General features: G+C 39.8%; 1 protein-coding gene across 1 annotated transcript; it reads right to left on the reverse strand.

The window, feature by feature from the left end:
* Positions 1–9,677: 9,677 nt before the first annotated feature.
* On the reverse strand, positions 9,678–10,652 carry LOC148534931 (olfactory receptor 1M1-like). The gene has a single exon (XM_088464823.1). It carries the CDS (start codon positions 10,650–10,652, stop codon positions 9,678–9,680), a length of 975 nt encoding a protein of 324 aa, XP_088320949.1.
* Positions 10,653–12,676: the final 2,024 nt, after the last annotated feature.

Genomic DNA, 12,676 nt, shown 5'->3' on the forward strand with positions numbered 1-12,676 from the left:
GGTCAGGAATATCGGGTACATGATGCCATCATCGGAATACTATCATGCCCTGGGACACATGGTCTACATGACTGTTACACCCTTGATAAATCCTATCATATACAGTCTGAAGAATTAGGATTTAAAAATGAGGTGCGGGTTTGGTTTTACTCGGATTTACTCGGTTCTCTTTGCCAAAATTATCGCAAGTTCGGCTTAGTTCGGATTTATTTTATTGGCTATCCAAAAAACGATAGCCGATAGCCAATAAAATGCCGTTTTTGAGATCCGAACATATCCAAGTAAATCCGAGTAAAACCGAACCCGCACATCTCTATTAAAAATGTCTCTGCAGAGACTTTGGGCAAAGATTCTACCCTATAAAAGCACCTTTCCCACTCAGGAAATATGGAAGCTATTTTCTTCCTATTCAACACTTTGGCCTAAATCTAAAAGAGTGTGAGCCGGCGCCACTATGGGAATACATAGTGAGTATTCCTGTACTTTTAAAGCAGCAAGCATGTTAAAGGCAAAACCATCTTGGTTATGCCGGTAACATGCTTGCTGCTTTAAATTTCTGCTTTAAATTTAGCCCTTTCTATCTCAGAAATGCTAATTAACCATTGATATTAATACTTGAATGCACTAGTTACTTATGTAGTCAGTGACAACTCTACTGTTTAACTTGCAACTTCATACACATGCTATAATTCTAAAAAATATAAATGTATACAATATAATATCATCTAAGAGCACAAATACACACAAGACGAGTACTAGTCTTCTAACAAAAACAGCAAAATACTCAATAGTAGGAGCAAATAATAATAATTGGAGCAAACCAGGCACCGCTCATCACCAGGCCAATACCATCCCTACAGCGAAGCATGGTGGTGGCAGCATCATGCTGTGGGGCTGTTTTTCAGTGGCAGGAACTGGGAGATTAGGATAGATGGAAAGATGAATACAGTAATGTACAGAGACATCCTGGATGAAAACCTGCTCCAGAGCGCTCTTGACCTCAGACTGGGGTGACGGTTCATCTTTCAGCAGGACAACGACCCTAAGCACACAGCCAAGATATCAAAGGAGTGGCTTCAGGACAACTCTGTGAATGTCCTTGAGTAGCCCAGCCAGAGCCCAGACTTGAATCCAATTGAACATCTCTGGAGAGATCTGAAAATGGCTGTGCACCGACGCTTCCCATCCAATCTGATGGAGCTTGAGAGGTGCTGCAAAGATAAATGGGCGAAACTGCCCAAAGATAGGTGTGCCAAGCTGGTGCATCATATTCAAAAAGACTTGAGGCTGTAATTGCTGCCAAAGGTGCATCAACAAAGTATTGAGCAAAGGCTGTGAATACTTATGTACATGTGATTTCTTAGTTTGTTTTTTTTAATTAAATTTGCAAAAATCGCAAAAAAACTTTTACACGTTGTCATTATGGGGTATAGTGTGTAGAATTTTGAGGACATAAATGAATTTATTCCATTTTGAAATAAGGCCGTAACATAACAAAATGTGGAAAAAAGTGAAACGTTGTGAATACTTTCCGGATGCACTGTATATAAACAAAATAACTTGTGTATTAGAATAGTCAACATTTCAGGGCAGCAGCCCCTTCTTCAGAATCACAAGTACAGCATAGAGAGATAAGCATAGAGAGATTTTGGCTCGGTTAAGTTCGGATCTGAAAACCGAACCTTGTTGGCTATCTCGCATGTTTTAGATATCCAGGGTGAGATGTACTAACCTTGCGGAGTACATCCTGCCGTGCTTCGCATTCCTACTGATCGCACATGCATAAAACATATGCGATCAGTAGCGCAAAGGACAGTTCTTCGATAAGAGCTGTCCTTTGCGATGTGCGCTGTGCTGTGGACTTCCGGGTTTATGACCCGGGAGTCCATCTGCGCATGTGCAGAGTGACGTGGTGGCCGCAGGGCATGCTGGGAGTGATCCGATCAGATCCCTCATAGCAGCGCAATGCGGTAGAAGCCCGTAGGCTTTTATAGCGTTACCCTCCGCATCGGAGACCCGGCGGCCAGGTGATTATTTATTTATTTATTAACAGTTTCTTATATAGCGCAGCAAATTCCGTTGCGCTTTACAATTTGAATCAAGATTAACATTATACTGGGTTGTAAAAGACATACATACATGACATACATAAGGGTAAGAGGGCCCTGCTCACAAGCTTACAATCTATAGGATACATACAGAAAATGCTGTAAAACCCTGAAAATGTTTTTTTTTTTTACCGCATTTTCCGTTTAGTACATCCCGTCCCCAAAGAGATAAATTTGAACTTGTGCTATTTTGGTGGAAAGAACCGAGTAAAACCAAACCTCTCGTCTATAATAAATATATATTGCGGCAGGGTGGCCATTGTCGTGTCAGTACATTTGAACGCCGTTGCATGGGCGTGCATAAATTAGCCATTGTGATAGGATACGCAGCTTGAGCTCCCACTGCGTGCAATGAAGTTAGCAATCTCTAAGTAAGGTCAGGGCTGCTGTAGTTCTACGTGAGGGACCGATGGTACTCCATGGTACTGATGGTTTTGCTATTTAGCAAAGTATTATGGATGTGCGTAAGGGGAAGTGGGCGTCCTTATGTTGGGCTGCGACGGCATCGCGATTGCTATCATTAGCATATTTTCGCAGTGGATCTGCATGCGATTACGGAGCTGTGATCGCAGTAACGATCCTTACCGAATCAGGCCCTTTGAGTGATGTTTTTCAAATAACAATAGTAATTAATACTAAACCAGGCTTGTTTACCATTAATTACTATAACTGTTTGAAAAGGATTGATCAAAACCATCATCAGCATCTTTGAAAATTCAACGCTTTGTAAATATGCCCCTTAAGGGCCTGCTTTAGAGGTGCACGCAATGAAACTTCTGAAAACCCCCTATAACGCATGTGTTACACAGGGTGTACTCTCAATGGTTATGTCACGACTTGGAACAGACAATATTAGTTAGGGAATATATAGGGGAAACCTCACGCAATTTTTTTTCTCCCTATATTTAAAACCAGGTCTGGCCCTGCTGCCTGGTGCTGGTTCTTAAATTACAGTGGAACCCTACACGTTTTGTTCCCCATAATTTTAGGTACCAGGACAGGCTGCCAAGTCCGGGGCTGGTTAGACCTTTGGGGGGGGACCTCACGTCATTTTTTAAACACAAAAGTAACCGTAAAAAATACAATAACAAAAAACAGTCTGCACATATTTCACTGATATGTGCAGGCTGCTTGTTTGGGAGAGAAATTCGGCCGGTTAAATCAAGACTTCAAAATGGACAGGATCGACCAAATACACCATCAATCAAAATGATCCTGTCAAAACCGGGACTTTGATAAATTCCAGATTTTTTATGAGAAAAAAAAGCCAGTTTTTGATCGATCCTATCCGAATTGAAAAACGGGACAAATCGGGACCAAATCGAATGTTAATAAATTTACCCCTCACAGTTTCACACTTGCACTACATACTTACATTCTCCCTGGAGGAGGTCAGTCCCCTTCTCCAGGTAGAATCCCAAGTCTTCTGAACAGAATACCCGATACCCGTGGACCCACTGCAGTACTGTATAGAGCACCAAATGATGGAACCCAAGTGGGTTCCGGCCCTATAGCCATGATTGGCTAAGAGTCACACTACTCTTAGCCAATCAGCAGTCGCTGTCATATGACTAGTTACCTTCTTCTCTTCTTTATTCAATATACAAAATAGCTCCTCTAAGCGCCCAGGTTCCAGGCGACTCGACTGCTCTGAGTGTCCTTTTCGCTCAAAATGTCCATCTTATTTGCACAAGTAACCACTGGAAGCGGCACAGCTGCATTGCTAGCACACACAAACTCCTGCGGAGTATGACTTTTGTACATCTGTGTGTGACCGTGTCTGAATCTGTATAAAAAGTGTTCTGCTACCAGCGGCCATAGCATTTCCTCATGCAAAGTTCCGCTGTGCTTAATCTGCAAATTTGTACGTGTATGAATGAAATTCCTGAGCTGGTAAAGTGGCAGCCCAGCATCTCTAGTACACTGTGAGTGACTTTTTGTGGAACCTGCGATGTGACTAAGATGCAAAATTTGGTATACTATTGTTTTTCTGCCTCTTGAAAAAGCCACTTAAGTACGGAGAAACGCGTTGAGAATATGGAGATAACTGGACTTGTGGCTGGATCTTACCATCTAAATAAGATCTGTAGCAGGACTCCCCAGTGAAACCCATCTGCAGTTTCCAGCGCCCCACAAGACACTGCTGAGCCCTGTGGAAGTGGGAGACTCATAGAGCTGAGATCAGTGAGGCCTGTGGAGAGAGAAGCCGTGACACTGCGCTGAGGGGAAGATTCACATTACTGAAGGACTCAGTCTGAGGGCCTCTGGAGCAGTGCTTCACGCAAGTGGATTGTGAGTACTGTGGAGAACTGGGATTTTTTAACTGTCCCCTACTCACTGTTTGTATATACACTCCTGCTACAGTATTTTGAATTCCACTATCAGAGTCCTGTGGAGCTTTGGAGACATTAACCTCTAACTGTGAACATATAACAGCTATAACAACCTGCTACAGTGTTATTATCTACCAGCGATACATAAGCTCTTATTGAGAACTGTTACATAACAATCAATATTGCTACTTTTCAGAGACGTTGCTGGATAGCAAGACCACAATTATAGTGGCTGAGTTTATTATGAAAGCTACCTGCCACAAGCTGATTTTATTGGATGTATATGCTTTTTTATTTCCTATTGTGATCAGACTGATGCACTCATAACCCCACTCCCGAGAGTTTTATAATTGTTGACCATTGATTATTTAGTATTTTTTTTTTTAAATAAATATTGATACATCATCCCTCGCAGTGAGTGATAAGCGCCATCTACTATTGTCTTTTTCTGGTTTATTGTTAGAGGTGTGCAGCATTGATCACTAGCAGGGGAATTAGTTCTTTACACCCCACTGGTGCCTGGGCTATTACATTGTTTTGTGTGATACTATTGTTTTTTGTCTCACAACCTATGGCGAACAGGTGTTATGAGGAGACATCTGTGTGTCTACAAATGAACTTGCTTGACAGCACCAACCAGGTTGAGACAGCTTCAATAGGGAAAAATACTTATACATTTATAGTTTTAACCTGATATACACTACTGTGCAAATATTTTAGACAGGTGTGGAAGAAATGCTTTAAAAAATAGAAGTGTTAATAGTTTATTTTTATCAATTAACAAACTGCAAAGTGAATAAACAGAAATAAAAAATAAACTATTAACACTTCTATTTTTAAAAGCACTTACTTTGCAGCATTTTTTCTACAATATCATGTAGAAAAAGAGTGAGATTCTATGGTGCACTCAGGGAGTTGTTGAATACTATTGTTAACTACTGAATTTGGCCCTCATTCAGAGCCGTACGCTCTGAGCAGAGCGCACGCTCTGAATGAGGGCCGCCCTCCATGAAAATGGAGCGTCCTCCTGGACGCTCGTATAGCTGTGGGTCACCACCCACAGGCTATACGAGCGTGCAGTTTGATGGCCGCGATGGTCTTGACCATCGCGACCATCGAAACTGCGAGCCGGAGCCTGCGGTTGAGGTTTTCAACCGCAATCTCCGGAGTGATTTTGGCTCTATCAGAGCCAAAATCACTCCCACTGACATCACTAGTGATGTCAGTGGGCCGGCTTCTGACGGGAGGCGTTCCCGTGGGAACGCCCCCGTCAGGGAGGCACGCCCCCGGCACGCCCACCAAAGGGGGCGTGCTGTCAATCAACATCGACAGCACGCCCCCTTTGATCAGACACAACGAGCGAAGGACTTTCCTTCGCTCGTCGCGTCTGGCGCATGCGCACAACGGAGCTCCCTCCGTCGTGCGCATGCTCAGTGCAGAACATCGACTCACTTGCGAGCGGACAGCCGCTCGCGAGTGGGTCTGAATCAGGGCCTTTGTTTGTAACTTTGTATATAATGTCATTAAAACATAGCTTTTATTATAATATTTATAAAAGTTTAGAGAAACGCTTCTATTTTTTCTAACACAAATATTAAAATAAAGTCAAGAAAAAAAGTGCTTGAAGTATAGAAATGGTGTATATTAAAATTATTATGATCCGCTGTGTCAGCGTCTTGTTAAATACTTATTGAAGAGGTATTATTTATTTATGTAATTCAAAGGATACTTCTCTCCAAGAAAAAGTCTCTTCAGTAATAGTTGTCTCACTAACTAGTGTTATAATAACATTGTTACTTCTTCAATTTCGTAAATACCAAGTTGCCAGTTGTATCTCATAAATATGTGTGCTGCTTTACTGGCTGTTCTATGGGGCGTATGTATCAAAGCTTGATGTGAGATAAAATTGTGTGATATATATCACCAACCAATCAGCTCCAAACTATCATTTCTTAAACACAGCCTGCAAAATGTAAGTTAGAAGCTGATTGGTTGGTGATATATATCTCACAATTTTATCTCACATCAAGCTTTGATACATAGGCCCCTATATGTGAAAGTAAACAATGCTTAATTCCCTGTTATCCTATCTCTCACACAGGATAAAGTGAATATATTCACTTGGCCTCCTTATTTTAATTATATTTATTGGGATAATATTCCCTACAGGGGTAAGTTTGTGGAAACACTTGTATCGTTTTCCTCAGTGTACCTATGGAAGCAGATCTGGATTAAAACACGGGAGCTTTTCACTAAGCTAAATTGCTGTTCTGACCTCTCCCTGTAGCTGCTCTAACTATCCATTACAGCTGTTCTCATTATCCACTTCTGCACTCAATATGTTTTTACAGGGCTCCGGTGTCCCGCAGTGAAGCCGGCTATTGCTTTTCATTGACTGCCGGGATACACACACCTGTTACAAGTGTTTCCATATTTTAGTTAGTACATGACATTCATTATAACATGTGTTTTAACAAGACTGACTCAGCGGTCAGTACTGCCGATGCACATTTTGCTGGACATCCGGCTTCCTCAGGGCAAGCCGAGCGGGCCACGTATGATTTTTTGTCCTCTCTCTCCTAACAACCGTAGTTAGGGGGTGTGTCTACTGGATATCTATTGTCTTTTCACATGTTCATAGGATAGTGGATATATCTTAGATCGTTACAATAAAAAGGCACTTTTGCTATTTCACAAATATGTATATCCTATTCAAATATGATTCTTATCATTTCTAACAAAATTATATTAGATATATCATATACTTGTGTGTATACATAGGTGATTTATTACTTAAATTAAATATTTAATTGGAATATCTCAGAATGAAAATAAAATAATAATTCCTATATACAGTCAGGTGCATAAATATTGGGACATTGACAGAATTTTCATATTTTGGCCTCTATTCACCGACACAATGGCTTTGAAATGAAACAAACAAGATGTGCTTTAACTGCAGACTTTCAGATTTAATTTGAGGGTAATTACATCCAAATCGGATGAACGTTGTAGGAATTACAACGGTTTCTATATGTGCCTCCCACTTTTTAAGGGGCCAAAAGTAAGGGGACTATCAACTCAAAAGCTATTTCATGGACAGGTGTGGGCTATTCCCTCGTTATTTCATTATCAATGAAGCAGGTAAAAGGTCTGGAGTTGATTCTATGTGTGACATTTGCATTTGGAATCAGTTGCTGTCGACTCTCAATATGAGATCCAAAGAGCTGTCACTATCAGTGAAGCAAGCCATCAATAGGCTGAAAAATCAAAACAAACCCGTCAGAGAGATAGCAAAAACATTAGGTGTGGCCAAATCAACTGTTTGGAACATTCTTAAAAAGAAAGAACGCATCGGAGAGCTCAGCAACACCAAAAGACCCGGAAGACCACGGAAAACAACTGTGGTGGATGACAGAAGAATTATTTCCCTGGTGAAGAAAAAACCCTTCACAACAGTTGGCCAAATCAAGAACACTCTCCAGGAGGTAGGTGTATATGTGTCAAAGTCAACAATCAAGAGAAGACTTCACAAGAGTGAATATAGAGGGTTCACCACAAGATGTAAACCATTGGTGAGCCACAAAAACAGGAAGACCAGATTAGAGTTTGCCAAACAACATCTAAAACAGCCATTACAGTTCTGGAACAACATCCTATGGACAGATGAGACAAAGATCAACTTGTACCAGAGTGATGGGAAGAGAAGAGTATGGAGAAGGAAAGGAACTGCTCATGATCCAAAACATACCACCTCATCAGTGAAGCATGGTGGTGGTAGTGTCATGGCATTGGCATGTATGGCTGCCAATGGAACTGGTTCCCTTGTATTTATTGATGATATGACTGCTGACAAAAGCAGCAGAATGAATTCTGAAGTGTTTTGGGCAATATTATATGCTCATATTCAGTCAAATGCTTCAGAACTCATTGGACGTCGCTTCACAGTGCAGATGGACAATGACCCGAAGCATACTGCAAAAGCAACCAAAGAGTTTTTTAAGGCTAAAAAGTGGAATGTTATGCAATGGCCAAGTCAATCCCCTGACCTGAATCCCATTGAGCATGCATTTCACTTGATGAAGACAAAACTGAAGGGAAACTGCCCCAAGAACAAGCAGGAACTGAACACATTTGCAGTAGAGGCCTGGCAGAGCATCACCCTGGTGATGTCTATGCGTTCCAGACTTCAGGCTGTAATTGCCTGCAAAGGATTTGCAACAAAGTATTAAAAAGTGAAAGTTAGATTTAGGATTGTTTAGTTTGTCCCATTACTTTTGGCCCCTTAAAAAGTGGGAGGCACATATAGACACGGTTGTAATTCCTACACCGTTCACCTGATTTGGATGTAATTACCCTCAAATTAAATCTGAAAGTCTGCAGTTAAAGCACATCGTGTTTGTTTCATTTCAAAGCCATTGTGGTGGTGAATAGAGGCCAAAATATGAAAATTCTGTCAATGTCCCAATATTTATGCACATGACTGTATATATAAAATATATTATTTCTATTATGTGTTAATATCTCAGTTGTTACAATATTGAAGAAACTATATTTATCATTAAATCCCTTTAACCCCTAAGTGTATTATATTCCCTAAAGGATTATGAATTGTCTATATACTTATGGTGCCAAATATAAGTTGTGTAATAAAAATAAAATAAAATTGTGTTCTAAGATTACTTCTTTGACCTTATGATTTCCTTGTTAAAATGACTATGATGTTTATAAATGTAAATAAAACCTTAATATAATGTGCCACACTACCTGAAATCTATCTTATCTAAAAATTATATAAATGCCTAGCTCTCAAGTGAAAAACTATACTTTGAAAAAATATATTGTGCTCAAAAAATATAATATAATTTTTCTAATCATTAAATAAATAGTGCTTATTAAATCGGATTATGTGTTTTTGGCCTAGCCCATAACCTATATCATGTGTATCAATTTCATGTGAATTAAACAAAAAAAACTATCTCATTAAAAACCTTAAAAAAATTATTATATATATTAATCAAAATGTCAAAAGAACATGTGGACTGACATGACTGCCCCTTAGCAAATCTCCCCCAGGGCTTCCATTATCTGATATTTTCATCCAAACCTCTATCCAATAATGACTTGCACTTGTTTTATGCTGCAGGATGGTCAGATAGTACCTGCAGGATAGTCCTGTGTTGGAAGACAGATAACAGAAGTACATTTTTCACAAAGTTTTTTTTTTTAATTACTATTAGGATATAATATTTAATAAACAATTTAAATTAATCAAGTTAATTATTGCTCTTATTTTTAACCAAATGCATCTCTTTATTGCATTCTTTACATCTTTATTCTGTAGACTGTATATCAGCGGGTTAAACATGGGTGTAACTACAGTGTACAGTACAGTGAAGATCATCTCCAGGACTCTGTAGTGGTCTGAGGATGGCATCATAAAGACAGAGGTAATTGTCCCATAAAATATGGTGAGGACCGTGAGGTGGGATGAGCAGGTGGAGAAGGCTTTTCTCCTGCCATCTCTGGATTTAATCTTCAGGATGGCGCTAATTATTTTTATATAAGACAACAAACTGCAGAAGAACGGGCAGCAGCCAAATACCAACAATTCTACATATACCACTATAAAAAGCAGCTCCTTGTTGGCGCTTGCAATGTCCATGAGAGATTTAGTATCACAGAAGTGTTGGTGAATTATATATGAATAAGAATAAGACACATTTGAGGCTGATAATGTAACTAGAAAAGAATTTAAACATCCAGATACCCATAGGGCAGCCGTGAGTTGTACACAAAGTTTCCAGCAGAATATACGGTGATAGTGTAAAGGTTTACATATAGCTACATACCGGTCATAGGCCATTGTGGACAAAAGAACAACTTCGGTGACAGCAAATAGATCAAAAAAATACATCTGGGTAAAGCACTGTATGAAGGACACGATGTAGTTACCAGACAGTAACATGTACAGCAGCTTAGGGACCGTGACTGTTGTGTAACAAAGATCTATTAAGGACAAATTGCAGAGAAACAGATACATTGGGGTGTGTAAGTGCTGATCCATATATATAACTGTTATTATAACAGAATTTGCCATCAGACCCATCAGATATAAAAATAGAAACACAGTGAAAAAAAATGAATTATACGCTGATGTATTAGAAAAAGCCACAATATGGAATTCTGGAAAAGATGTGTAATTATCCATTAGTCATTAAATGTTTATTATTATTTTAAGATTCTGGCGTTGACTGGTCAAAGTGTCCTGTGATTCCTTGACAGATGACATCATCAGGGGAGCACATGGGTATGGATACGACATGACAGTGAGTAATGACTCTCTCAGTTGTTGATGTAACCAAATTTATATAGACACCTGCAATATAGCAAAATCATTTATATAACACTTCAAAAACTGAAGAATTATATAAAAGTATCTTACTCAAGCATCTATTCTATAAACTTCAAAACAACAAGCAATTTAATCACTCCAAATCAATGTGTATGTATATATCTGTAGAAACAATACTATGGAGTAGAATATCAAATACTCCTATACATCTAAAAATTTTAAAATACACATACAATAAAGACAATAGAGAATAAGTTTATCTGTCTAGATCATGGCTCCTGGGAGCTAGAAATCAGTCAGCAGAAGAGTGGGCAGCAGACCTGACCATTCAAGGCTTTATAGACAGGTAACAAGCAATGGTATCCTAGTGATGGCCCTGGTGAAATTTGTCCTTTCGGCTTCTTCAGTCCTCAGTTCCTTAATTCTAGTTTTGACACCTGCCAAACAAACTGGTGCAATGGAAGGAAGGCAGCTATTATATGCACTGTATTATTGGTGTTGAGCACCGGATCCCACGGGTGAAGGAAGGTGATGGGGCTGGGTGCAGAGGAAGGTGATGGGGCTGGGGGCCCGATGGGAGGCCCGATGGGAGGAATAAAAACTTCACCCTTATCACCTCACAACTCTCTATGTAATAGGAATAAAAATTATACTATAAGAAGGGGGAATTGGATCCCATATAGAGTTGTATAATCCACTTTAGGAGCTCCCCAATAAACCAACATTATCATGGCATATCTTTTAGTTAACATATCATGCTTCACATATCACACATGCAGGGGTGGGATGTGTTGGTTTGGGGTCGGGGGGTTGGGTCCACAGAGACATCAGTGTACAAGGCCCTGAGATTTTTGTTGGTGGCCCTGGTTCAGTATTTGTGGGCTATAGGCAGAAGCAGACAGAATTTGCCCTGCATGCAAAAAATAATACATGTATTTGCCCCCTTTGCATTGCACCCCATAGAAATTAGCTCTTTTCTGCTATGTATTAAATGTTATTCCCCCATACTCAGTGTTATAGAATGATATGGAGAAGAGCAGGACTTACCATTGGAATTGCAGACAGGATAACTCCAAGTTCCAGCTTGTGTTACACTGAGTCAATGAAGGAAACTATAAATAACATACACTATACCACTGAGGAACAGGAGATAGGTGATCATTGGTCCCCTGTGCATGTAATGTGATTATTCTATAATTCTGTTATTCCCTCTTCTATTAATTTGTTAAGCTATTTTGAGGTGTGTTGGGAGATTGGCTTCTAGTCAGTATGATGTGAGCTAATATAACTGGAATGTTGAAATAAACCTAAAGGTATTTAGCCTTAAATTTAATAGATAGCAATCATCACTATAAAATGGGTTTATATATTATGCAGAACTAGATCTACTGTATATGGAAATTATGTTTGTATTTTTTTAACTGTATTTTATTAATTATTTTGTTGTTATATTATTTGCGACATGCCAGTATCATTAATGCTGTCCCATTTATTTAGAATAGTGTCAGATATCTTTATACCAGGGTCACCATCAGTGGAGGACTGGAAGGACTAGAGTCCTGGACCTGGACAGAGAAGGTGGCCCAACCTCACTGATAACTGGAGAGATGCACAATGGCAGAACTCCTGGAGGTCATGGAAGCATTGGTCTCTGGGTGCCAGCTGTCCGGGGGGCACAGAGAGAGCCATCTATAATGGGTGCCTGCACCCTGCTCATCACTGCAGCGCCACAGGTAGTGGTTATACAGTAAATGGATCCATCCTACCCATAACTGTGGGGTCATCCTAGCACAATAAAATTTTTTTTAATTGAGACAAGGCATGCACACCACCCACTGACAAAGGAGCCATCTGCAGCATGAAGAGAAGCAGCCAAAAGG

Source organism: Taudactylus pleione, unplaced genomic scaffold (genome assembly GCF_031769625.1).
Source record: "Taudactylus pleione unplaced genomic scaffold, aTauple2 ptg000061l, whole genome shotgun sequence".
NCBI lineage: Eukaryota > Metazoa > Chordata > Amphibia > Anura > Myobatrachidae > Taudactylus > Taudactylus pleione.